The following is a 26,569-nucleotide window of genomic DNA, read 5'->3' on the forward strand; positions in this document are numbered from 1 at the left end:
TCTTTACCTTAAAATAAGATAAGATAACTCTTTATTGTCATTGCACAGTCATACATAGTACAGTAGTACAATGAAATTGGAAAACTGTCCTAACTCCGAACTGTAGTAAAGGGACCTCTGACTAATAAGGCGGGGTCCCTGTCGGCTCGTAGCCGAAAAATAGCTTTACTTTGTTGTGTGGGTCAACTTTTTTTGACAGAGACAGAGAGAGGCGTTGAAAGGCTGCTCCAACGGAACTTATTGTTTTCGGAGGAAAACACGAACACGGTGTACAGTCGAGTCTTAATAGCTTACTTAAAACTGGGCTCGTCAGGCACTCTTCTTGGCTGAAGTGGTTATTATTACATTTACATGCTTCCAGCTGCCGTTTTTCCTCGACGACAACTCGTACCTTTCCACTCCCCTTTTTCTCCCTCCTTGCGCTCACAGACCCATAACGTGTATGGCAGTCCATTCTCCCTGCAACACGGACTACACTGCCCATGATGCTACATTGTTTAGAGCTATGCTTGTAGCATTCTGCCTGTTAGCTTAGCACAACAACAACAACAACAACAACAACAACAACAAAAAGGCGCTCTCTCACCCAGGAAACACAGTTGCAGAGAGAGAGAGAGAGAGCGTCGCCCTGTAACCATGGCAACCGTAACGCTGCCGCCTGGAACAACAGAACGTAGCTGTCAAACAAAACCCAAACAGTCCTGACCCGCGACAAAATGAAACAGGAAAGTACCGCAGTGTAATCCATTTATTTCAACAAAGTAACTGTATTCTGAATACCACCTTTTTAAACGGTAACTGTAACGGAATACAGTTACTCATATTTTGTATTTTAAATACGTAACGGCGGTACATGTATTCCGTTACTCCCCAACACTGACGATATGACACATCACAACGCAACAAACAACACACAGTATATTAACTTAGTATAAAAAAGAAGTGTATGTGTATTGCACACTGTTATTATTGCACATTAATTATTATTGCACCTTGTTATAAATATAAATATTATTATTGTTATTATTTTAAACATTGTTACCTCCCCCCTAAAAAAGTCCAGGGAGGTAGCCAGTCAGGTCAGCTATTCGCATTGATCAGGGCTAAATACACAGAGTCCTCAAGTCCTCAAGTCATGCGCGGCTCAGCTGGCTGGAGTGTTCACACACATCTTCAACCTTTCCCTCTCTCTGTCTGTAGTCCCAGCCTGCTTCAAAATGGCCACCATCGTCCCTGTACCCAAATCCTCCACCATCTCCTCATTGAACGACTGGCGACCTGTAGCCCTGACCCCCATCGTGAGCAAATGCTTCGAGAAGCTGGTCAGGGACTTCATCCGCTCTGCACTACCCGACTCACTGGACCCTCTACAGTTCGCATACCGCCACAACAGGTCCACTGATGATGCCATAGCCCTGACACTACACACTGCCCTGTCACACCTGGAGAAGAGAGACACGTATGTGAGGATGCTGTTTGTAGATTATGTAACGGAGCGAAGGTGATTTTATTTCCACAGTGTCGTTTTTTTTTTAAAGGAAGGAAACCTTCCTCCAAACGGACAGAGCAGTGGAGCCGCCAAGGGAAAGCACACGATTAAAAAACTGTATAATTAAAATATAATTTATATTTAAATAGTTAAAAATGCAAAATGAATTAAAACAACCTTGGCCAAGGGGTAACACAATAAAAAGCAATAAAACACAACATTAAAAGTCCAGTGGCATCCGCCACGATATAAAAGTCACAAAGAACTAAAAAAGTCCAGCGAAGTGATGTAAAAGGGAAACCCAGCGGAGTCCTCGCCTTCCTCCCCGCATTCCGCGTCCTGGTACGCTGAAGAAAGGGAGGGAGCGGCAGTCACTATTCTTTTCGGCAATTTTCATTCATTAAAAGGGGCTAAGTCGAAGACTTACCCCGGGTGGGCAGAGCTCTCAACTCCGCCCGCCGCTTCTTTAAAACTGCAAATCGGCACCAGCTGTCTCGCCGCCTCTGCTCTCCCGCAGTGCACAAGCTGGGCTCCCGTTACTACTGCCGTCCGCCTGTTCGCTCCGCGTCGCTGGTGCTGTCCGTCCTCCTCGAACGCCAAGCTCCAACCCTCTTATGTGTCACTCAGCACTCTGTAAATTACACTGCCTTTCCTCTCAGGTGTGTCCAATTAGTAAAAATGGGGAAAGGCGGAGTCTCTCCAGGACAATTTGACGGTATAACCAAAACATGCAATCTAAATAAAACACTGCACAAAATATAACCAGTACATGCAATATAAAAATATAAATAAGTACACTTCACATTAAAATACAGCACAGCAAAACAACATCCGTCCTTCCCTGGATGACATCTACAGCTCAGCATTCAATACCATCGTTCCCTCGAAGCTGGACAGGAAACTGCAGGATCTAGGACTGAGCAGCTCCCTCTGCAGCTGGATCCTTAGCTTCCTGTCTGACAGACGCCAAGTTGTCAGACTGGGCAGCATCACCTCATCCCCCGTCACACTGAACACTGGTGCTCCACAGGGGTGTGTACTGAGCCCTCTCCTGTACTCACTCTACACCTACGACTGCACAGCCACTAACAACTCCAACATCATTGTGAAATTTGCGGACGACACTACAGTGGTGGGTCTTATCACCAACGGTGATGAGACGGCCTACAGGGAGGAGGTCAGCGCCCTGACCCACTGGTGTCAAGACAACCATCTCACCCTCAACGTCGCAAAGACAAAGGAGTTGATAGTGGACTTCCGGAGGTGCAGAGAAGTACACACCCCCATCACCATCTGCGGCGCTGCTGTGGAGAGAGTGAGCAGCTTCCGGTTCCTTGGCGTACACCTGGCTGAGGATCTTACGTGGTCAGTACACACAAACAAAACAGTGAAGAAGGCGCAGCAGCGCCTCTTCTTTCTCAGGAGACTGAAAAGATTCGGCATGAGCCCCCGCATCCTCAGGACCTTCTATCACTGTGCCATTGAGAGCATCCTCACTGGATGCATCACCACCTGGTATGGCAACAGCACCGCCTACAACCGCAAAGCTCTCCAGCGAGTAGTGCGGTGCTCTGAACGGATAATTGGAGGTGAGCTTCCCTCCCTCCAAGACATCTACAGGAAGCGCTGCCTGAGGAAAGCGGGGAGGATCATCAAGGACTCCAGTCACCCCAGCCATAAACTGTTCAGACTGCTTCCATCAGGAAGGAGGTTCTGCAGCATCCGGTCCCGTACCAGCAGACTGAGAGACAGCTTTTTCCATCAGGCCATCAGACTGCTGAACACGTCATAGACACCTCAGCTTCACTACTGGAACTTCAACATTATGCACTCCATACTGTACAGTAATGCCACTGTTTTGCACATGTCTCAACTCTGTATATTTTTATATATTTTATTTATTGTTTACTCTATTTAATCTGTAAAATATGTGTATACACACACACACACACACACAGAAAAACATTTAGTATACACATCCAGAAATTTTTTTTTGCATATACTATTATATATTGTACATATATTTATTAGTTTCAGATTTAGCCATTCGTATATTTGCCTGTTTATGTTATTGTATTTTGCACAACTCTGTTGCTTGTGAAGCTCGCACACAAGAATTTCACTCACATGTACTGTGCCAATGGACCTGCACATGTGATGTGACAATAAAAGTGATTTGATTTGATTTGATTTATTGCCCTGTTGTAAAAGCTGTCCTTGAGTCTGTTTGTTCGGGACCTCAGCAGCCTGAACCTCCTGCCAGACAGCAGCAGCTTAAACACCCCGTGTCCTGGGTGTGTGCAGTCCCGTAGGATGCTGCGTGCCCTCTTGAGACAGCGAGTGCTGTACAGGTCCTTCAGGGAGGGAAGAGGATGTCCAATGATTTTTTGGGCCATATTGATGACCCTCTGGAGTGCCTTTCTGTGTGCTGTGGTGCAGCTGGAGAACCACACACCGATGCAATATGTCAGCACACTTTCAATGGAGCAGCGGTAGAAGACGGTCAGCAGCTCCTTCTTCAGGTCCATTTTTCTGAGGATTCTCAGAAAGTGGAGACGCTGTTGGGCCTTCTTTAAGACCGCAGAGGTGTTAGAGCTCCATTGGAGGTATATAAAGCGCCTTGCGGTGAAAGTTGTTGTGATTTAGCACTATATGAATAAAATAAAGCAATCATTTGAGTGTAAGGTGCTGATGTTTCATCCTCCTCCACATCTGCTACAATAGATAATGAGGTATTGTTATTACTACCATCACTGTTTTTATGAAGGCATTGGTATTCAGGCTATACAGTGGCTAAATGCCTGGTTGAATGCACATAGCAGGGAAGTTAATGGGAGACAAAGACATTCTTCTTTGAAATTCTGGATTGCATCCTTGTCTTTGGCTAATGTGTGCTCAACATAAAACAGATCACCTTGAGGTACTTCAGGGACTCCACGGGAGTAACTGTAAAAACAAAATAAACACAAATAATTCAGTGATAAACAGTGTTGGGCAAGTTACTTTGAAAAAAGTAATTAATTATAGTTACTAGTTACTTCTTCAAAAAAGTAACTGAGTTAGTAACTGAGTTACAATATTCTAAAAGTAATTAATTACTTGAAAAGTAACTATTGCATTACTTTTAAAAAAAACGTTTAACCCTCTGGGGTCCAGGGTATAATTGGCCATTTTTAACTACTTTTAATTTTCCCTCCACATTTCACCTTTGAAAACTATTTACTTTGCCTTGTTTGGTGTCATCCTTTTCAGCACAACCTCACATGTCTGAATTTACAGTTATGTTTTCATTTTGACATACTGTATTAACACAATTGATCTAAAATCAGACAAAAAACATAAAATCCGAGTAGAAAGTTATATTTTTTACTGTAACAACCACAAACATGTTTATTGAATCATATTTCATAACCTTAAATGCAAATATAAATTGTCAATTTTAAAATCCTCTGCACAAGTTTTGCAAACAACAAAGTTATTTGCATCCATTTACCTTTTACCTCGATTTTTTTAAACAACCATTTCAAACTATTTACAGAACCATCAGCTGTTCTGCATTCAATAAGATGCCTCACAAATTATTTGTGCCACTCCAAAAAAACTATTTCTGTCCACTATGAAGGAGAACATCACAGCCTGATACCTGCAGGTCTGACAGCAGCAGGTGTAACACTCCTGTTTCTACCTGGAGACAGCAGTCGCCTCATTGTTCTGACACACAACACAATACTATCCACAACACTACACACTAACTACACAAGACAACACATTAACTACACAAGACAACACATTAACTACACGCTCCAAACACGCTAAACGTCACAAATCTCTCACATCTCAAAACTCGCTCTCTCTCTTTCTGCTCTCTCTCTCGCCGTCACTCCTAACTTCCCCTGTTTGTTTTTTTGTTTGTTTGTTTGTTTGTTTTGGCTCATAAGCAGAGAGTGCTTGCTGCGCTGTCCTTAGACAGTAAACGTGACGAAACTATTGTTTATGATGACTCTGGCTTTACGTGGCCTATCAACACAATTTATAAACTGGTGTATGTCACCTTGTTGCTTTATCTTTAAGTGGTCATGTGATTGGCTTACCACGACTACTTTATTCTTCCTCAGTCAAACAGCAGCACTCATGTGATTGTTTTGCCCCCTTAGCTCCAGGTGTTGCGCCAAAAAGTGATCGTGATTACCGCCCGCGGGAGCGCGCAGCTGCTTAAAGCTGTAAGGTCCAGATTACTTACAGCTACTTCCGTGCAACTGATATAAGATGCTGTAAGCTGAACACAGCTTCAACCGTCTGTTTGTTGAAAAATAGTAACGGATCGCATTTTCTTGTTAGTAACTGTAACGGCGTTGTAACGATAGGAATAGTAATTAGTTCGATTACTCGTTACTGAAAAAAGTAACGCCGTTAGCAACGCCGTTACCCATCACTGGTGATAAATCACCATGAGCTGCATTGACTGTAAAGGTATTTTAAAAAACAAAGACCTTTGACGTAACATAGCATGTCGCCTGAAACTGAAGAGACATGGACTTGTTTCCAAGCTGAAGAATGAGGCTCAAACATGTAATCATTTTCTAAATTTGGTGCCAGTTTTCATTGTGCGCATGAAATGATGAAAAAGACGAAAGAAGAAAGGGTTGTTTCATTTCACTTTGAATGTTAAATCAATCCTATATTTAAAAAAACAACTTCAATTAACAGCAAAGTGGTTATTTTAAGCTTTAGCTCCAGTCGCTCCTTCACTGAGGACTCTCTGGTCAGCGCCCTTCGGGCTTTGCAGCCATTCTGGGATTCATCTTGACAGAAAGTGAACTGGCTCTGGCAGATAAATCCAATCTGCTTGTACCTGATCAATCTTATATTTTATGATGTTTTTATTATTCTTGGTCCTTATAAAGATAACAGAAACACGAACTGTGCCTGTTTTTATAACAACGTGGTGATGTCTGACCTTTTGACCTATGACCTTTAAGCATTACATACTAAAATGGTGTATTTTATTATCTTTACCCATATGATTAAAGCGAGACTGGCTGAAATCTTTAGCTTCTATAAGATGTAAAAACTTGAGACTTTAAGATCTATTCATGCCGTGTGTAATTTTGAAAAACTTTCTGGTGTCATTGTAAAGTTGAATATATAAAAAGTGTGTTGTACAGCTCTCTCCGTGCCCTTTCATGTGATATAATACACAATATGACGGTAGGTTACTTAAGCTTTAGGACATTCCTTCTTTTTTTATACTCCTGCTCTCTCTGCTCTCCCTCTCTTTCTTCTGGCAGCTGCGCCTGATGAGAGGTCTGGAAGTTTGCAGATATTCAGCAGCGGAAGCTCACACCCTAGAGGATATGAAGAGTTTTCCCTAAACATACCAGCTGCTGCTGGTGGTATTATCATCATTAAGTTGTGCTGCTAAACTTTAACAAGGCGTGTTGTTTGATCCTAATTAGCATCTGGCAGATTGGGGATACAACTCTGAGCAAATGAAAGGCTTTAGGTGCTTCACATGTTCATCAGTTTTATGTTTCAGGGGGGGAAAAAAACTCAGATCCGGATCACTGAGCATCTTTTACTGTCAGATGAACGGACTGATACTTGCTCCACGAAGGAGGGGTCAGGGAGAAAAGAAGGACTTCCTTTCTATAGGAAACTTTTCACATCTAATTCACAAAGAGGTCCAGACAGAGAGAGAGAAGGAGGGAGGGAGCTGCTGACTCAGGACTTTCCCCCTCCTCCGTCCCCGTCTTCTGAGCGGTGTGAAGCGGCAGTGCAGACGTGAACGAGGTGAGTCATTCAGATAGAGATCAGTCGGCTGCATGGGAGCGCTGTGGCGGTGATGTGAGATTGTGATGCATGACAGTCTGCTAGAAAGCACGGAGGCTTCACTAACTACAGTTTGGCTTTAACTTGTATAATGCTGCAGTGTGGACTACACAGCCAGCATAATAACTGCATGTACTTATGGATGCTATGAAATAAGAAGCATCGGTATGTAAACATGCCTTTCATCGTGATATTAGGAGAAAATCCCGTTTGATTTACAAGTTTCCAGTTCAAGTAGAGATTTCCGCAAGAAAGAAAAAAAGAGAAAATCTTATGTAATACCCTTGGTCAGAGCGTGAGCCATGTCAAACATCTGGGTAAATCCCAGAAGGACCCAAATACAAGCAAGCAGCACATTTCCACTGTGAGAAAGGAAGAAAACACCATTCAGGCAGTTGGGGTGAGGGTGGGTGGGGGGAATCATCAATCTATAATCACAATCAATTATTATAAATTCAAGTTTAAGCACAAATGACCAATAATGTAACCTGTAACCTGGGAAAGGAGCGTTTGTTTTGTTTTTTGTTGCTTTCTACTTTATTTAATTTGAAGCAGCAGATCAGCAGAATTTATGTGAGACTCCTAAAGATCTGCAAAACAGTGCACATTTACCCACATAGCGCTAAATCCAACCCCTGATTAGCGTTACGTAACTATGAATTGCTCCAAGCATATGGTGCTTTCTGCACCTCAGACAGACGAACTGTAGGATGGAGTCATAGTTTTATTGTTAGAACTCCTGAAGTCAGCTGACCTCACACCATGGGGATGGTTTTTATCGGTTTTATTAGACTGCTCACAGAGGTGGTCTGAGAGGATTTTCCTCATCGTGTTTGTTCTGGATTTTGAATTCTCCCTAAATATATTTGAGTTCAGGTTATCCTGTTATTGTTGTGCTTTGATTTTTGTGTTTGGACTTTTCATTCCTGCTTTTCATTCTCTATTCTTTATTTTTGCTTCTGCTCTTGATCTTTATTAGGGGTACTTTGAGTGTCCTTGGTGTTTCTCTGCCATCCCCACCCTCTGGCTCATCTTTCTGTGCTAACTTTTGTCCTCCAGTGTTTGCTTGTCTCATGTTTGGAGTGAGTCATCTTGTTTTGGCTGAAACTTCCAGTTTGTCCTGGTTGTCTTGATTACATTAACTTGCGTCTCATTCCCCTCCCCTCTTTACCTTCTCCCAATTAGTCCTCGGTGTATAAATAGCCCTGTCCTTCTTATTGCTCTTGTCGTGTCATCAGTTTTTGTTCCTGTTTTGTTCTCCGTGTTCTTTTGCTTCTTTTCTTCTTGTGTTTTCATCATTTTACCCTTGGACTCTGTTACTTTTTGGATTTGGTGAACAAAAAAAGATGACCTTTAGTTTAATCAACTGCAACTCAACCATTCAAACCCTCTCAGAGCTGTCTGTAGCACAAAGGTGGACACATAAGTGCTAAAATATGACTCAGACACAGAAAACCTCCTGCTTCTCTCATTTAGGAAAGTGTCCCTTTGAAATGGACTGTCAAAGAAAAGGAAAGAGAGTTAGACACAGCTGAATCCTGAAAACTAAGTCCTTATCAGGATTAATTCAAGGCAAAAACATAAATAAATAATTGGGGGGGGTTAAATAGCATTTTCAAATTATTAGTTCCGTTTACAAAAATCCTGTTTTTGTTGTGAAGTCTTAATCCAAGTCTTCACCTTAAAAACATGCATTTTATACACAATTTTGACTCTGCATCTGATAGTGTCCTGATGTTTTGATGGCATTTCTCAAGTACTCTGTGGTTGCGCCTCTATTTTGCCCCTATGATTATTAAGAGTAATGTCCCATAGAAATATGCAAATAAATGTGAATGTAACATTTCAGGAAAACCCGTACGATGTGATACAGCGTTACACGAGAACCCTTTCCTGAGGGTGCCAAGTAAACATTCGGAAAATATCGGCCGCTGTGAAGGTGGATACCGGCATTTCATATCTGCTAAGGCGCATTACAGACTTACTTTGTTTCATGGTGGCTCTTACTTTGTTTCTTCTCTTGATTATAGCAAAACAACAAGAGCAAGTTATTTTTAAGAGCGTGCAGAGGTTGCGTTCGTGGTCTTTAGCTGAGCAGCCACCTGTGTGTAAAGGATGCAACTGTGGTTATGGACCGAGCTGTCCTATAAACACAGCAGTACACCCTGTTCTGAACACAGAGAGTCTGGCAGACGGCCATCACCTATCCCCCAGTTCTCCAGAGTTTGCTATCTGAAAACAAAAAAAGCCCAGGGTCATTTTTCAAACGATTTATGGTTCTTGCAGTCCAGATTCAAACTTACTGACTGTCTTGAAAAAAACAAAAAGCTTTACTTGATTTTTTTTTTCCACAGTTCCAGTCTCCTGATTTTTCTTCCCAGGTTGATGCATGTTTTTGCTGGCTCACTGCTTCAGATTCCTCTTTCTTTTTCCAGCTTCTGACATCATTATCTCACTTTCAAAGCAGCTGTCCAACAACTGACATCCCACATATAGGCCATCTCGCTATGTGATTACACCACTTGGGTTTCATTTTGATTTCAGCTACAAACTGGTAAAGTTTCATGACTTTATCTTACATGCTTTGTGCGACTTATCGCGTTCAGAAAGTAAAAAGACAGCTAGAAGTGCAGGCTCAAGTTCCCAGACGTGGAATAATCCAGGATTAGAAACCTTTCTCGCTGAAGGTCTTTGCTGAGTCTGAGCCAACAAGCAGACTTAACATACGTCTGGGAAACTGGATGATGAAACTCTGCTACAGTGAGTGTCACCAGGACACCACCAGGATGATGACACACAAATTCCAGATAATATAGAAAAGTCTCTCGAGTCCCTTTTCAGCAGATATTAACTCTCTGCTCTCACCTTAGTTACAGCCATGTCGGGCATCCTCCTCCTGCTCCTGTCCTTGTCCTGCCTGGTGGCCACGGTGCCTCCTCCAGTCCCCTGCAGACACTGCTGTGATCACCTGGAGCCAGCAGAGGGCAGCGGCGCCCAGCCAAGTAGTTATGCCCCTGAGGTCCGCACATATATCAACATGACCATTCTGAAAGGTAACACATCTATAGCAGCCATCTGAGGTCAAGTCAAGTCACCAAGCACCAAATCATTTTTCTGTGTGAACCTGTGTAATATATGTAGTAGAACATCTGCAGACTCACAGGTTTTCACAATAAAGCCAGAATTTTGGGGGGAAAAACACTTTTAAACACATGTGTATTTGAAATTTAAGGAGAGGTCTTGTTTTATAAAGAGTTATGTTGGGATGGAATTTATGGCAACAAAAAAAGAGTGAAGGCAACATGTTTATGAAGCCATGCAGGTCATTGGACAACCGAGCCAAAGACAACACAACAGGCCCAGTGTTTCTACACTGTATAATGTGCAAAAACAGAAAGTATGGCTGTGCTGAAGTATTTGGTCGTGTTTGAGACTATAGATAAAGATGATGGACGGCGAGGGAAAACTATTTATTTCAATACTTTATTCAACAAAAAATATCAGCAAATATAGTTTTTCGATTAGAGGTGAAAAGTCTTCAAAAACTTAAATAAATCCAGTTACCTGTTTTTTGTTTGTTTTTATTTTTTCAAGCACAGACATCAGCTAACATGATGCTCTTTGTTATGATAAAGCAAGCTGGTCATTGGCATCAGAAGGAAGCATCACACCACTCACAGAACATATTGCAGGTTTTGGATGATTATCCGACAGCCTCAAAGACAATTTTAGACCAGCTTTCTTTGCAAAGCTCTTTCATTTGCAAGATGACAGTTTTCTTACATGTACTTTTAGTTCAATTCCCCCCCCCAACGGCATTCATGTTAAAAGCTCTGCTTCAACTTCACTGGCCACCAGGTTCATACTGGTTTGCCCTTTTCCCTTCAGAACTGCTTTAATTCTTCATGACACAGATTCAGCAAGGTGCTGGAAGCATTCCTTGGTGACATGACAGTATCACACATGTTATTTGCTAAATTCATCCTCACCATTTTTCTGAAGGGCATGATTCTACCATCTATGGGTAGAGTTTCAAACAGGATCAAACGACTGTTCTGGGTTTTGGACTTTTTAAAAATGATCTCATACTGTCGTGTAATTATTTTCACTTTAGGTGACAAAGGAGACCGTGGTGAGAGAGGCACACCAGGCAAAGCTGGACTTGAAGGACCTCCAGGCTCTATTGGGCCATCGGGATCAAAAGGCTCTAAGGGTCAGGCTGGTCTCCCAGGAGACCCCTGCAAAGTCCAGTACTCTGCTTTCTCCGTTGGCCGTCGAAAATCCCTTCACAGCCTGGACTCCTATCAGGCACTTGTGTTCGACACGGTCTTCGTTAACCTCGACGACCACTTCAACATGTTCAAGGGAACGTTCGTCTGCCACATCCCAGGCATCTACTTCTTCAACGTCAACATCCACACGTGGAACTTCAAGGAGACGTACCTCCACATAATGCAGAACGACACAGAGCGGGCGATTGTGTACGCTCAGCCCAGCGACCGCTCAATCATGCAGAGTCAGAGCCTGATGCTGGAGCTGGAGCTGAACGATGAGGTGTGGGTCCGCCTGTACAAGAGGGAGAGAGAGAACGCCATTTACAGTGACGATGTAGATATCTACATAACGTTCAGTGGATACCTCATCAAGCCCAGTGAAGAGAAGGAATGAATCGGCCGAGTATTACTGTACCCGGTCGAGCTCGAAAGCAATTTACCACAAAACTGTCCTTGTAGATAAACACATACTCAACAAGATCAAAATGTTTATATAAAAAGAAAGACTCCTAGCTTTACCAGATTTCACTGGTGGGCTGAAAAAAAATCCACACAACACTGTAAAACCCAATGACACTTTGTTAATAGTATAAAGTTAAAACATTTGTTTTACTAGTATAAATTTATACTAATTTTAGGTTCAAGAAGAGCCATACACGCGCATTCAGATTCAAAATTTCAATATTAATATTAAGAAAATATGAAGTCGTCACCGATTTAAGAAGACAAAACAATACATTTAACGAAATCAACAAATAATGAGTTAAATATTAAATAATTTAAATACTGCACAGCAGTGAGTGGCCTAACTAAATAAAATGGGCAGTGTGCTTTCTGCAGTAAGTATAAAAAAAACAATCACCACATGTTCACACGTCAACTGCACAGAAAAAACAGCGAGATCTGTCAAGAAGTCTCAAGTGGCCTCTACCGCTTAGATCTACTGCACTGCATGCAAGAAGCAGTGAGAAAAACCACACCAGCTCTCTGCAGCACTTCCACTGTCTAGTCAAACATAAGGCTCTGGGGCCAGAATCAGCCCAGCGAAGACTTGATTCCGGCCCACTGGACGGCTTTAGTAAATGTAAGGAGTGCATAAATATTTAACTTTTAACTGTATTTCCATAAGTTTTACAGCTTTTCTTATTGATAAAGACTGGCAATGGGGGTGGGCAGTCTTTATCAATAAGAAAAGTTTTTAACTAACAGATAAACAATTAAATGACAGGAAACGTTCCTGTTGTTCCACTAAGTCCACTCTAAATGAATAACAATAATTATAGGACAGTGTGTGCAATGAACTATCGTCAAATTTTGTGTCATTTTACACAATTATTATGTCGTTTGACCGCTTTGACCCAAAGATCAAAGCGGGCTGCATGTGGCTCAATAGAATGAGTTTGATATCGCCGGTCTAGGACCAAAAAAAGCAAAGAAAAAAACAGGGTTTAGCAACCCTAAAACCACACCAGATTGGAATCTACAAGGGCAATGCTCTGTATCACTATTAAAAAGAAAAAGAAAAACTTGAATTAAATATCTTTATCTCAGGGAGGAAAAAATAAAACCATTTAAAACAGGATACATCAAACAATAGGTGTGCAATAGCCTAGGCCCTGAAATCTGTCTTTAGATTAGATTCACATTTCAACAGGTATCACAGGATACGGTTGCAGGGTCTGCTTTGAGCTTCTGACAGGAGTGTAACATAAGCCCTTCTTTTCTTCAGCCGGGGGCTCAAAGCCAAAGTCAGTCTGACTTTGGAAAACCAAGACGATCAGTCGCATCACCTCCTTGCACCAACGACTCTTATACTGATCCAGCGTCAATCAAACAGATTCATTGCTTTCAGCTGTGCTCATAAAGGGGAAAAAATGACTGCCCACACCTGCCTGTAAGAGATGGTGCTTAGTCTTAGCTCTCACAAATGTGAAACATGCACATTAGTTAGCTTTACAGGTGACTGTGGGCAGATTCTGTTACCCTTACCTAAAGGTGGGGGGACTGTTTCCACTGTGCTGAGCTAAGCTGGCAGCTGTAGTTTCATATTTGCCAAATGAGAGAGGTAAATATATTCTTATGAACCCCACAGTAAAAAGAAAAAAGAAAAATTTGCATTATATAACATTTTATAACCCACAAAGCAGTTTCATTGTGTTTCTCAATCACAGACATGTTTTTAAACCATCAAATATCAAATAAGTCTTGGTTTGGAATCCATCACTCCTGCCCCTGATGTGTAAAACTAGATGCATTAAACAAAGCATGAACTTTACAAAGATGCAGGCTCAATCTGTTTATTTAACATGAAAAATTATCTGTATTTGGTGTTCAGAAGCATTTTATATGACATTCACTGGGAAGATTTGCTGTTAGTGAGTTTTGCTAAAACACAGTGCTAACTGAACTCCTGCTGAATTTGGGTTTGGGAAATGTATATTTTACAAAGTATTCTCCTTTCCTTCTAAGATTTACATCTTCAGCTAACTTTAATCTTTTATGCATGCAAAACCAATAAATTAAAAACACAAATAGCTAAGCTCTGGCAGTCATAGTTTAAAATGACTCGACACTCTAACGAGTGAGAAAACTGATTCTCCAGACGACAGCAAATGAATAACTCTCACCTTCTAATCCTGAGTCGTGCATTAATAACAGATAAATAACAGCCAGAAAAGTCTTTTTGTTGCAAAACTGCGATGTTTAACCTTTATGATGTCATCATTTCATCTGAGTAAACCTTCACTTCTAACCACTAAAAACTTTTTAAATCGTCCTGGATTCCACATAAACATTTGTGTCAGTTTGAGGAAATTCCCTGATAGCATTCGTTAGATATTACAAGGGAAGTGCAGACACACAACCCGACAAAGTTATGTCACTAAAGCTGTGAAGGAAAATGAAACTACGCTGCCCTCTGGACTGCAGAGCTTAATGCAGCACAAAACACAAATACTAATCTGAATATTAAAAGCACTCCAAACATTGATACATAATGTAATATTTGAGAATGAAGCATTAATTAAACTGTATACACTAAAAAGTGAGCCATTGCCGTATTGCTTTAAACCTGCATTCTTTCTAATGGCCAGCAGGGGGAGACTTATCAGGCTGTTAAAAGAAAAATAAGTAATGTTACTTTCCTTTCCCTGTGACGAGAATAAACATTTTCATTATGACTTTATGTGCTCAGTTACTAATTTCAGGTCACAGTTGGGTTCACGTTGTAAATATGACCATTATTAGAGTCACAAAACAGGATAAATCAGCGTATACTCACGACCAGTGTTGGTCAAGTTACTTGAAAAAAGTAATCAGTAACTAATTACTGATTACTTCCCCCAAAAAGTAATCCAGTTACTTTACTGATTACTTCTGCCCTTTTCAGCCCAATTCTACTTTTTCTGCATAATCCATCATACAAAATGTAATCAAATGGAAAAGTCTCTTTTTTTTAAACTTGTTTTATCAGTGTTAATCTTTTAACTTTATGCATCAAGCAAAAATGAAATTATCTGCAACATTCTCTAACTTGAAGAAATTAGTTTAACATTTAAACCTATTTTCTGCACATTCCAGCACATAAAATAAAATATTTTTTTGTGTTTACACTCAGTCTTTCAAATAGATGCAAGTAAAACACAGCAGAAAATAAATAAAGTCAAAGACTAGCGGTCCTGTTGCTCTATTTTCACCTGTAAAGCAGGAGTGGGGCAGGCGGAGGTGTGCTCTGGTGCAGGTGTGCCGCAGCGGTCAGTTGAAGAATCCGTGAGTTTCTCTGTGAGTTTCCCATTATGCCGTAGCGCACTCGGTGCTTGTTTAGGGTGTTTTTTTCGCTGTAAAAAGTTTTCTTCCCACGCACAACGGACGCTAATGTTTTTGTCACTTTTTATGGAATCAAACTCAAAGTAAGGTCAGTGCTTCCTCGCTTTAAACGCTGCACGCTCATACTCTCTCCCGCACTCGATACATGATCCACTGTTGATCTGCACACAGCTGTTGTCACGAACGTCGCACTCGCTTACGTCACTGTCATGAGACATTCTCGCAAAAAAATCACGGTTTTAGTAACGCAGTAACGCAGCGTTCCTACGGGAAAGTAACGGTAATCTAATTACCGTTTTTGCAATAGTAATCCCTTACTTTACTTCTTACTTGAAAAAAGTAATCAGATTACAGTAACGCGTTACTGCCCATCTCTGCTCACGACTCACAAGTCATAAGGCAGTGAGCGTGCCGTGGGCCTCAGTTTCATGGTTAAATCTAACAGTGCGCTCCATTTGAAGTTGTGTATACACTGTTGTGTATTTGTGACTCGCTAAATAAGCCATACATAGAGCACTGACCAGCCAATATCCATGAAAGCACTGCAGCGATGTTTTGAAGAGCAAAAGCAGGTGTTGTGCTGTTTTTCTACACTTGTGTCAAATCACTCCCAGTTCTCACTTCTGAGACAAATGGAACGCAGCATGACCCTCACTCACCATGGGTGACGTCATGGGGGTTACATCCATCTTTTATATACAGTCTGTTCCACCTTTAAGGTCGTGCCGTTGATGATCTAACAGCAGTGACTGCTTATCCAGCTTTGGTTATTCCGTGACTGGAATAAAAAGTGAATGTTGTTTATAGTAGTCAGCAACAATAATGATAAGAACGTCTTTTTGGACACATGTTCAATGTAATTCTCACTGTGAGACCGTCTTATTTCATGTCCACTCATGTCAGTCCCCACAGACTGACATGAGTTATATAAAATAAATGAAAGAAGCAGAAAACGGGTTATTGTTCATTTGTTTCTACTCATCTAAACTATTTATTTTCTGCCATTCACTTGTTCACATTACCATCATGTGTCCCTAGGGTCAGTCCTTCAGCTGGAACCTGCATCATTAAACTTAGATTTGTTGATTTGTTGTCAGGGTATATCATCAAGGTGGGTTTCCAGCCAATCACACATACATCACAGCACCTTATCTGCCTGACATAATCTACTGGGCATAATCAGGAAGCATATTTAAGACATGCCATGTTTATGGTACACTTTTGTCTTTTCAGTTTGAACTAAAGCCACGAATATTTAGGTTTGCTCTAGTATATAGGTGCCCAGATCAGCACTGGCAGCCACGACAAAATGACTGGAAGATGGTGATAAACTTGTCCACACTGACACCTTGAGGAATAAAAGTAGAGGTGCTTGTCCCACCTGTGATATGAATCACAAACATATACAAGCACAAACAAACTAAAGCAAGTGGCGAGCTGAAGTGTTCACACTGGAGACACGGTCAGCATTTCCTGTTAACATTTTTGTGGGCTGCACTGGTTTCCTGTTATTCTCTTACAAGCCATGTGTTTTTCACCACGATTCTCAGCTCTCATTCAAAGTGATAGTTGTGTTTTACATTGTGTAACCTTTCGCAGTCTGGTAGATTAATGTTAGCATTGTACATAATCACACTAAAGAAGAGCAGATTAACCTTTCCTGCCCCGCAACATTATTTCTCTGAATTCCAGCTACATGAATACTTCTAAAATGTGCCATCAAGTTCAAATATGACATTTGTGTTTTTAACATCAGTTGAGATGAAGTACGCTATGGTTTTTGCACTGCCGTGTAAACAAAGTGTTCAAGGCTCCCGTTGAAAAAAGAAAGCAGCATTTATTCATGATTTTTATTTCTGCCAATAAATAAAAGTCAATTCTTTGCACTTTCACAGAAATGAAAAATATCATTTTTAACTGAATGAATGTGAACACTCACATAAAAAAAGACCAAAGAACAGAAGTTTGTTTTTGTTAAAGATGACTGACTTGCAAAAAAAAAAAAAAACACGAGTAAGGTTGAAATGCAGTTTTTTTCCATTATCTTCATACAAACAAGCTTTTTTTTGTATATTTAGAACAATGATGTTGAGATGACATTAGATTTAATTATTTTGTTGTTGTTTTTTACAGTAACAACACCCCACAGTTGCACAAAACAAACCAAAAAGCATTGAAACGACACTGACTCAGTGTGTGTGTTTGTGAGTGCACACACATAAGAACGTGCAGAATAATGTCGGACAGAGCATGACCTCACATACAGTCTGAACCAAACACAGGCACGCTGGAGAAACAAATTCATACAAATTCACACATAAAGACATTTACGGTTCTCCAAAAGGGCTCCTGTGTTTCCTTTTTCCCCCCCCAAATGATGATTGCACACGATAAACACAGGCCAGCACGTCAAACATACTTTGCTGTGGCTTCATACAGCTCTTACTGTATTTGGATTTAAGTAAAAATTAAGTCCTACAAAAATACTTTTTTTTTTTTGCTGTGTAAACTTTTGCAACCAAAGGCACTGTCTTCCCTTTGCACTTTTCTCCCTTAAAATTGACCCAGCCTCATGCTGCGAAGCTCCGACTCTAACCGTGTTCACGCCTTCGCCCTTCAGCTAGCGCCGAGTATAGCCTCATTATACGTTACAGTTGTACTTTGATGTTATCATCAAACCAACTCGATGCATCTCACAGCAGCGCAGTAGCGTTGCACAACTGAAAACTGTGTTTTGCTGGCTTCATATAATGTGCTCAGCTCATTTGCTACAAAAACAATGCATCCCATGAAAATTCTGCCCTTAGATTTTAAAAAATGTAAATAAATTACTGCCTATCAATGCTCCCCCTCAGCCTCCTATTAGATGCACCTATGGTATCCTCCTTCAGTTATCACATTCACAAGATTTTCAGAATTTGACCTCTGACCTTAGAAGAGGTCAGTTAACACCTATGGCATCAATTTGAAATTCCTAAGTTGCCTCGTGTTCACAAAGTTGGGTGTCCACACCACCCCGGTTACCCCCGTCAACCCCATCAGCCTTTTATGGCACTGTTGCAGTCTTCAGGGTTACCCAGCATAATTAAGTGTTAAAAACTGTACACTGTGCATCGAAACACCAAGCAAGTGTTGATGGCAACAACATGAAACAAAAGAAAATGTTCCCTTTACAAACTGTTTAAATACACAGAGGCACGTTTGAACAAGTACAACTATGAAGACCAAAAAAAAAAAATCCTCACACCAGGGATTTATATTATAAAATCCCACTAATCTGCCTGCTGTGCTGCCTAATGGAGCTGCTGTGCTTCTGTACGATGAGGCTACATCATGCTTTGAAACTGCTAAAATAAAGCAAGCAGCTAAAATGTTGTCAGAATAAACTGTTGGTATCATTTAATGGGCCATGCAAATGTTCCAGGTGTGAAAAAGCAGCAGGGTTTTCTCTGTAAGAGTTAGCAACATGAACATATTCTTCATGTCCGTGTATGAGGTATAACTGAACTGTCATTAGTATGCATTTTCAACAGAAAAATCCCTTTCATGCTTAACATAAACGTTGCACTTTTACAATGTGAAATAAATAAGCTGACCTACAATTAAAGGAACTACAATTAAAACTAAGCAAGCAGACTTTTTTTTTTTTTTTAAAGCAGGCCAAAATTTCCAAAACTGCTGCAGCCGTGCTAGCATCACAACGAGCATGGTTTCCGTGCCCCCGCAGAGGTGGGATCTTTCAAACGTCGCACTACAGAAGCGTCTCTGATCATCACAGTTAGTCACAACACAACTGTGGCCACAAATGGCAGGCATGAAGGGGACATCAAAGATGAGACTGCAGCACACGCAGCATGGAGTTTTGAATTAAAGGGGACATGTTACTGCCACAACTACGCACGAATCAGAGTTTAAACAAAAAAAAAAAAAAAAAAAAAACTGGGCCTCGGTGAAGAACCTCAGCTCATCTGCTGTTCACCTCCTTTCACCTCCCTTTAAGCCAGCTTTCTTCTTCTGATTGGTTTTGCCCTTTGTAGACAGGAGGTTCGAGCAGCAGAGGGGTGGAGCAGCTGGCTATGAGACAACCAACATTAGGAATAGCTGCTCCCACTGATGTCATTCAGATTCAAGAGTAGGAAAAAGAGACAAAAAACAGAGTTTGAAATTAAACATTAGGGCTTGAAAAGGGTTTGAAACTTTGGCCACGTTTCGTATCAGCATCCACCACTGTAACAGCACATATATGAAAGAAAATAAGGAGAGAACACAATAGGTCCTCTTTAAGGACTACACTGAACACACTTTATCCGTTTGTTCATGTCTAACCTCTGTGCTTCTTGTTAGCTTTGTTGAGAAAAACCATAACTGATAATGGCTTTGACTCATTAGTGTGCTTCCTCAGAAGATTGAGTGTCTAGACGTTTAGTTTAGCATAAGCAACACTGGAGAAAACATCTGCACAACCCAGAAGAAGGAGGGATGTGTCACTGTGGTTGGGGTCAACATTTAATAAAAAAAAAACAAAAACACATCTTGTCTGCGTGGCTTCATCAGCTCAGTAGAATCACGAGTCACTCATTGATGAGTGAGTCTGGTTTCTCGTATCCAAACAGCCTGAAGTCAGGTTCGTACAGCTTGTACAGTTCCCTGCGTGCCTCTACTGGAACTGTGCTGAACCAGTCCGACTCCCAGCTGCTGGCTGTAAGGTTCCTGCTGGAGGTGGGAAACTCCACCACGTTGTCTACCCGCAGCAGTCGCAGCAAGTGCTCAGCATCTTCCTCTGCCGTCTCTAAGTGTCCCACAAAGTCATACTGAATTTGACATGGGTGACAAAGCCGATACACTTGCCGCCAGTGCTCATTGAAGGGCATGTCCTTCTCTGTCTGAGGGTCCAGGAGATACTGGATGAAGTGGGAGAAAGAGGGATGGATACCCAAAGAAAAGGCTTCATCCACAGAAGCAGGAGGCGTCGGCTGGTTGCCGTAGCGGCGCAGCATGACCTGCGCAAAGCGTCGGTAGAAGTCCTCATTGGGTAGCTCAAACTTATTCCGGTAGGCAGAAATGAGACGGACAAAAGGGTCGCGCACAAAGAGGAACTTGGTGTACTTCTTCAGCTTCACCTGGGAAAAATAAATTACAGTTTTCTTAACATTCAATTATTGAATACACACATGTGCATTTCAAAACTGTAAAGGTGAAAAAAAAAAAAAAAAAGAACAGAGCAGAGAGCAGTATTCATCTTCCTGTGCTGCATCAATAATGTCTCTGTGAGAGATCAGTCATGCATCCCCATAACATTGAAGGGCCTTATATAAAACAGAATAAACATCTAACTGAGGTAGAAGGTTCAGAACACATTCCAGGTAGCTCGAAGCAAATTCATCAAAAGATAAAAAAATAAATCAACAGCATATTTACCAAGTTAAATTATATTTTTTTACTACCATACAGAGAACAAGAAGGTGGGAAATTTGGACAGACCTTCATGAGGTGCCTTGCAAACTTGCCATAACGTTTCCAGAACTTATTGAAGGTGAAGTGCATGCTGCTGTTGTGGACCAGGTCCCTGGGGATGGCCAGGGGGTCTCTCTGAGGAACGCCCTCCTGCAGCAGGCTTTCACTGAGAATTATCATGATGCGCTTCCAGTTACTGCACGCTACCTGAGAAGGGAAAGTTTATTGTCCACTCAGATGTCACAGTGAAACAGGCAGATACACACTGTCTATGAGCGTGTGACCACTGACAGGAGGGAACCATGTATGCCGTTGTTACATGTGCCTTATTAAGTTTTACAGGAGCATGTGTCTGCATACCTTGGGAACATAGCAGTAGATAATGCCATGCCTGTCATCCACGATTAGATGATCCAGCTCCTTGTTGGGAATGTCGTCAAATGAACGGTTTTTGCCATGAAATAAGATGCTGTCATTGGCGCACATCTCCTGAAGCAACCTCCGCCTCTGCTCCTATCGTTCCATTCGTGAAGCACAGGAAAATTAACAATTACCAACTGAGGTTATAAATACTTCATATTCAGACATTGCTCACTGACTGGGGAGCTTTTGCTCCTTCATTTACATATTTAGGGATATTAACCAAAATTATATCTACAGCAAGAAGTATCAACAGTATCAACCTCTGTGGGTGCCTTTAAGGTTACTGCTGTCACACGTGATTATAGTTATAACAGGCTCTTTTTCTTTAATGCCAGTTTGAATTTCTTAAATCTGCGACTAGGTTAACACTGTCTCAATTAGAAGCTCTGCTCCTGTCAACTACTCACAGCCCAGAAATGTGAAGGTTCTGCTCATTAGTACAGATTTCCTCACTGGACTTTGTTACATGACAGACATTTGGATGTGCTGGAGCAGGGAGAAGGCACACAGGTGGAAATAAGAACAACTTAAGTGACTCTATTTAAGTCATCTCATTGAAGAAGCAAGAAACCGGCACGCAGAATGATTCATTTTTTGTGCAGCAACTGTGCTTTTCCTGCTAAGACATCTCAAAATGCCAGCAGTAAAACTTTTAATCAACTAGTAAACATTTACTACTACTAACAACAATAAAAACTGAGTTAACCTGTCTGTCACGGAGCTCTGGAGCCAGTGGGGTCAGGTGAATCTTCCACTCCCGCCGCGGTATATATCGTTCCTCTGCTTTCTCTGACTGGTTGCTTGTGTCAGCCGGGGCAGCGTCAGTGGGCTCACCAGTTCCCGGCTCTAAGAACTGGTTAACAAAGGCATCGATGTCCGACAGGAAGGACGGGGCTCGAGAGGTCTGTGGCCTCTTCTGGGGAACGGGGTGTGGGACTTTGGGGCCCGGGGAGACAGGAGTGTGCAAATAGAAATGGGAGGCACCGACATCGTCCCAGTAGATGATGATCAGAAGGATCATAAAGGCCGAGCCCAGGACTACAAAAATGCGGAACATCCTGGACGTTCCCATGGTGACTGTTGCTTGCTACAGGGTCACCATGGCAACAGAGTCAAGGTCCAGGAGCGCTCTCTCTCTCTCTCTGTCTCACCATGGCGATAGATGCACGGAGTCTGTGGTAGCATCAGACTTATTGTGGTGCTGGTGCATTGCAGGAGCGCGCTGCACAAGAGAAGAAGGGGTCAAACATCAATAAACTCACCTCTGTGTCATACCTACACACACACAAACACACAGAAAGCATAGTCGTGTCTTTAATGTCCAGCTGGAGTACAGGGTTCAACACCTGTTCTGACACTAACACAGAAACAATAATTTATTAAATTAATTATTTTGTTGCTTTGCAAATTCAAAAAAGAAGTCTGGTTAAAAAGCACAGAACTGCAGTCTGGATGACAGAAGCTTTCTAATGATTTTACTTTCATACAGTGAAAAGATTCAAAGTATCTGACAAAAAAAAAAATCTGACAATTTTTTTTTTTTAAATGCAACAATAAATCTTTCATAGGATAATCCCCTTCCTTTCGTCTCTCTTTTCACTGTTTTTCCACTTTTCCCCACATTTAAGCGAACCTACTAAAGCATACACGTTGATGCTAAAGTAAAATGACAACCTACTAAGGTATTCTGGTTCTCCTGTTAGTAAGAACTTGAAATCTAAAGCAAACTCAAGCGAGCATGACAGTTTATTGAGTTTGCTTTTTTGACGAGGCGCGCACTCAATCTCTCTGTCAGTGCTCGGAGCTGACCTCACTCCCACTCCCTGCAGTAAAATCACGAGTGGTTGTCAAATATTTCCATTTTAGGAGGCTCTGCACGCCATAAAAGTTTTGCACTGCACAAGTATCCAGCTGTATCCATAGCAGCTTTCCAGCTGATTAGGGCACAACACGTTAATAGTGAGTAATGAAGTAAAAGCCCACAGTGAAAAAGGTCAACACCAAATATTTTACATACCCGACCACGATGTAGTCTGCATGTACAAAACACACTGAAGCCCTATGTCTTCAAGTGATGCACAAAATGGGTTTGTTTCTATAGCTACAGGAAAAAAAACAGCCTGGAAGTGATGGAATACATAAAGGATCTGTCCTCCCCGTGACTTAATTCAGCCGCAATTCATGTGTTTTAATCCACCACCAGTCTATCTGCTCCTTCATGTTCAGTTTAAAAGTCGCAGGGCGTTACTTTCCATTCCTACGCACGTCTAAAATTGGAGCTCTCTGCAACAGTCCTCATATTATTTCCTCTTTCCTGAAGCTAAGAGGGGTCCATTGACATGGAAAGTCATCATCAGCCTACTCGGCGGCCTGCAGATGGCACTTCTCTGTGCACAAACAAATTAACTGCTGTTCTATAATATACATCATAAGCCCAAATGCATTAAGTTCATCAGTCACTAAATGAGCGTACATTAATTCCGCTAAATAAGTACAGTTCTGACATACTTCTTCTTTTTCCCCAATCAGTATTTCTGTCTCATAGCACTTTACTTCTGCTGCACCACATATCAGAGGCACACTTTCTGAAACCACAGCTACAGTACTTCTAGGTCTAGATCTGACACACAGAAATATATAAAGGTCTATCAAATAATTTAAAAAAAACTCACAACTGATCGAGCACATTAGAAAAAACCGTGCTGCCACAAAGAAGCACATAAATTAATAAGCCACACCGGGTTATCATCATTACTAAATAATAATAGAAGAAACAGCACTTAACTTTCTTTGTTTGATAATTTGTTAATTTTATATGTATTGTTATGTTATGTTTTCATATTCCTAGCTTGCCTACTTTCTAGTCATGTTACTCATATGCGTTGTTTTTGCTGTGAATTTTGTAAATGTTGTGATTTATTATTATTACTACTATTATTATTACTATTATTATTATTAGTTGAATAATTAATCCGCTGGATTTTCTTCATCTTCTTGCGCTGTATGTTTGTGTGGAATTTTTTTGGTGCATTTCAAACAGCACAACAAGAAATTCACATTCAAATTCACATTCATACGAGTACATTTACCAAATCTTTTCGATTGGATACTGAATGTCAAGGAGGCCACGATTTCCACATAAGAACTCACATATGAAGCTTATGCTATTTAAACTACCCAAATCTGTTCATTAATATTATATTTCCTTCATTTTTATGCCTAAACAAGTTGGTTAAGTCTAAGAAAACTTGTGAAAAACATGTGTGGTTATTTCTTTCATTCAAGTCAGCACTGTTATCCGTGGACAGGAGGCTGAAGCTTTGGATTTTAGACGGACTTATTGGAAACATTTGCTCTGAGCGATTTAAACAGTCGCTTCAAAACTCTTTCGCGTTTGTTTTATTTCTCGGCACGTCCCCGCCGGTGTAACCCCGCCGGTGTAAACCAAAGACAAAGCCGTGTGCCGGTAGACCGAGCGGCAGATAAATCACTCCGTCCTGTCCGCAGCCGCCTCCAGCGGATGCCAGACCGGACACAATGTAGCCTTTGACGCGAAAGCAGCTCCGCGGGAACGGGTTGTTCCTCGTGCCGGAAAGCTCTCCGCGAGGGGGTTTCGGTTAATTAAAGCGTCGCGTGCAGCTGTTTGTCCTTTATCGGGTTTTTTTTCGTGGGAAATAATGAAGAGAAGCCAAAGGCGGGCTGATAGTGTGCCTAGCGGTGTGTCTTGGTGTTAAAGTAGTCCTCGGCGTTGGAGAAAAGGTCAGCGCAAAACTGTTTAGCTGCTTAATAAGAGCCGACACGTTGCGTTACTTTAAAGATTTCTATGTAACGACAGGAACGACGTGGGAAAAACACACATTTCTCACCTCGCTCTGTGTCCACTAGCTCCCAGCGCCGCGTCAGCTGAACCTGTCTGTGCTGCCAGCCGCTTTTTCTTGTTTTGTCCTCTTGGTTGGAGCGCGAGCACCCAAAGCACCGCGAGAGTTCACAAGCTGAGCTTTCTGCAGATTGAGCGCACGAAGGGAAAAATTCACTTTTCTGGGTCAGCTCCAGCATACCGTGTCTCTGCTCGGGGATGATTTATGGAGACAGCCTCTCCACCCTCCCTCCCAACCTCCCACAGGAGCAGAGTACTGAAAATAACATATTGTACCTGCAATCCTAAATGTCACCCTCCTCTCAAACACACGAAATAAGACCCTAAGAATGATCCTAAGTAAATGTGTTCGTGGGTACGTGTGATTATTTCCGTTGCCTCGGGCTGATGCGGTTAAAATCCAGTTATTTGTGAACTCTTTTCATCCTGTGACTTCCAACGTAGCAAGGAGCCCCCACAGAGCAGCTGACTTACTTTGCATCCCCCTCACACACACACAAAATCATCCGTTTTCAATCAGCATCACATATTTCACCCCGCTCCTAGGCCCCTGTGTTCTCATAAATGTACTATAACCTTGTACTCTGTACTCTGGCAGTATTTATACGTTGGACACACGCACACACACAACTAAGATTATATATAACATCACTCCTAAGAACAGATAGATGCGGATTATAAGAAAAAAAAAAGAAAGGGGTGGGGGCACATCCATCCTGATTATTTTCATGTCAAGCCATGTATTCCTTCTATACATTTTATAATGTGCATGTATGTTATACGTTTTTAATACACTGGAGTTAAAGTCTGGTGAGCTTGTTATGTTCAGTGTGTGCCCGTTATGATCACTACTGTGGACACAAGCATGTCTTTTCACGCAGATGAGGAGATTATCCTGCATCCATATGAAAGGGTTTACTCTAAATCCCCTTCTGGCAGCCTCATTCTCACTAGATTGAATCCAAATGTGGTCATTAAAAACCCCCAAAACATCCAGACACTGATTTTAAGCCTTAGAAAACACCATGATAAACATTCAGTGAGTTAAAGAAGAGAAGTTCTTTTCATGTGGACCTGTGAGCAAGTCTAGAGCCACTCTTTATGTCTTTGTAGTTTGCAAGAAAGCTTTTATTTTTTGCATTACAATTTGTTACAATTACATGTTTCAGATCATCAAACAGATTTTCATATTCGATAAAAAATCTGTTCAAACCTATCTGGTCCTGTGTGAAAAAGCAATTGCCCCTTAATCCTAATAACTGGTTGTGCTACAATTGGCAGCTAAAACTGCAATCAAGCATTTGTGATATCTGCCAGTGAGTCTTTCACATCACTGTGGAGGAATTTTGGCTCATTCCTCTTTGCAGAATTGTTTTAATTCAGACACACTGTAGGGTT

At 41.5% G+C, this 26,569-nt stretch overlaps 2 protein-coding genes across 2 annotated transcripts; one reads left to right on the forward strand and one right to left on the reverse strand.

Moving 5' to 3' along the window:
- Positions 1-7,169: 7,169 nt before the first annotated feature.
- c1qtnf6a (C1q and TNF related 6a) lies at positions 7,170-16,358 on the forward strand. Its single transcript, XM_085403425.1, has 3 exons — positions 7,170-7,279; positions 10,189-10,371; positions 11,433-16,358. Exons 2-3 carry the CDS (start codon positions 10,197-10,199, stop codon positions 11,984-11,986), a joined length of 729 nt encoding a protein of 242 aa, XP_085259551.1. The 5' UTR covers positions 7,170-7,279; positions 10,189-10,196; the 3' UTR covers positions 11,987-16,358.
- A 1,052-nt stretch (positions 16,359-17,410) lies between these two features.
- chst12a (carbohydrate (chondroitin 4) sulfotransferase 12a) lies at positions 17,411-25,343 on the reverse strand. Its single transcript, XM_085403426.1, has 5 exons — positions 25,161-25,343; positions 22,001-22,516; positions 21,232-21,384; positions 20,899-21,078; positions 17,411-20,537 (listed from the first exon to the last, which is right to left on the reverse strand). The coding sequence occupies exons 2-5, from the start codon at positions 22,364-22,366 to the stop codon at positions 19,989-19,991; spliced, it is 1,248 nt and encodes a 415-aa protein (XP_085259552.1). The 5' UTR covers positions 22,367-22,516; positions 25,161-25,343; the 3' UTR covers positions 17,411-19,988.
- Between the last annotated feature and the right edge of the window lie 1,226 nt (positions 25,344-26,569).

This window comes from Rhamphochromis longiceps, linkage group LG4, assembly GCF_057381845.1.
Source record: "Rhamphochromis longiceps isolate RC_006_pf linkage group LG4, R_longiceps_female_GT1.1, whole genome shotgun sequence".
Taxonomy (NCBI): Eukaryota; Metazoa; Chordata; class Actinopteri; order Cichliformes; family Cichlidae; genus Rhamphochromis; species Rhamphochromis longiceps.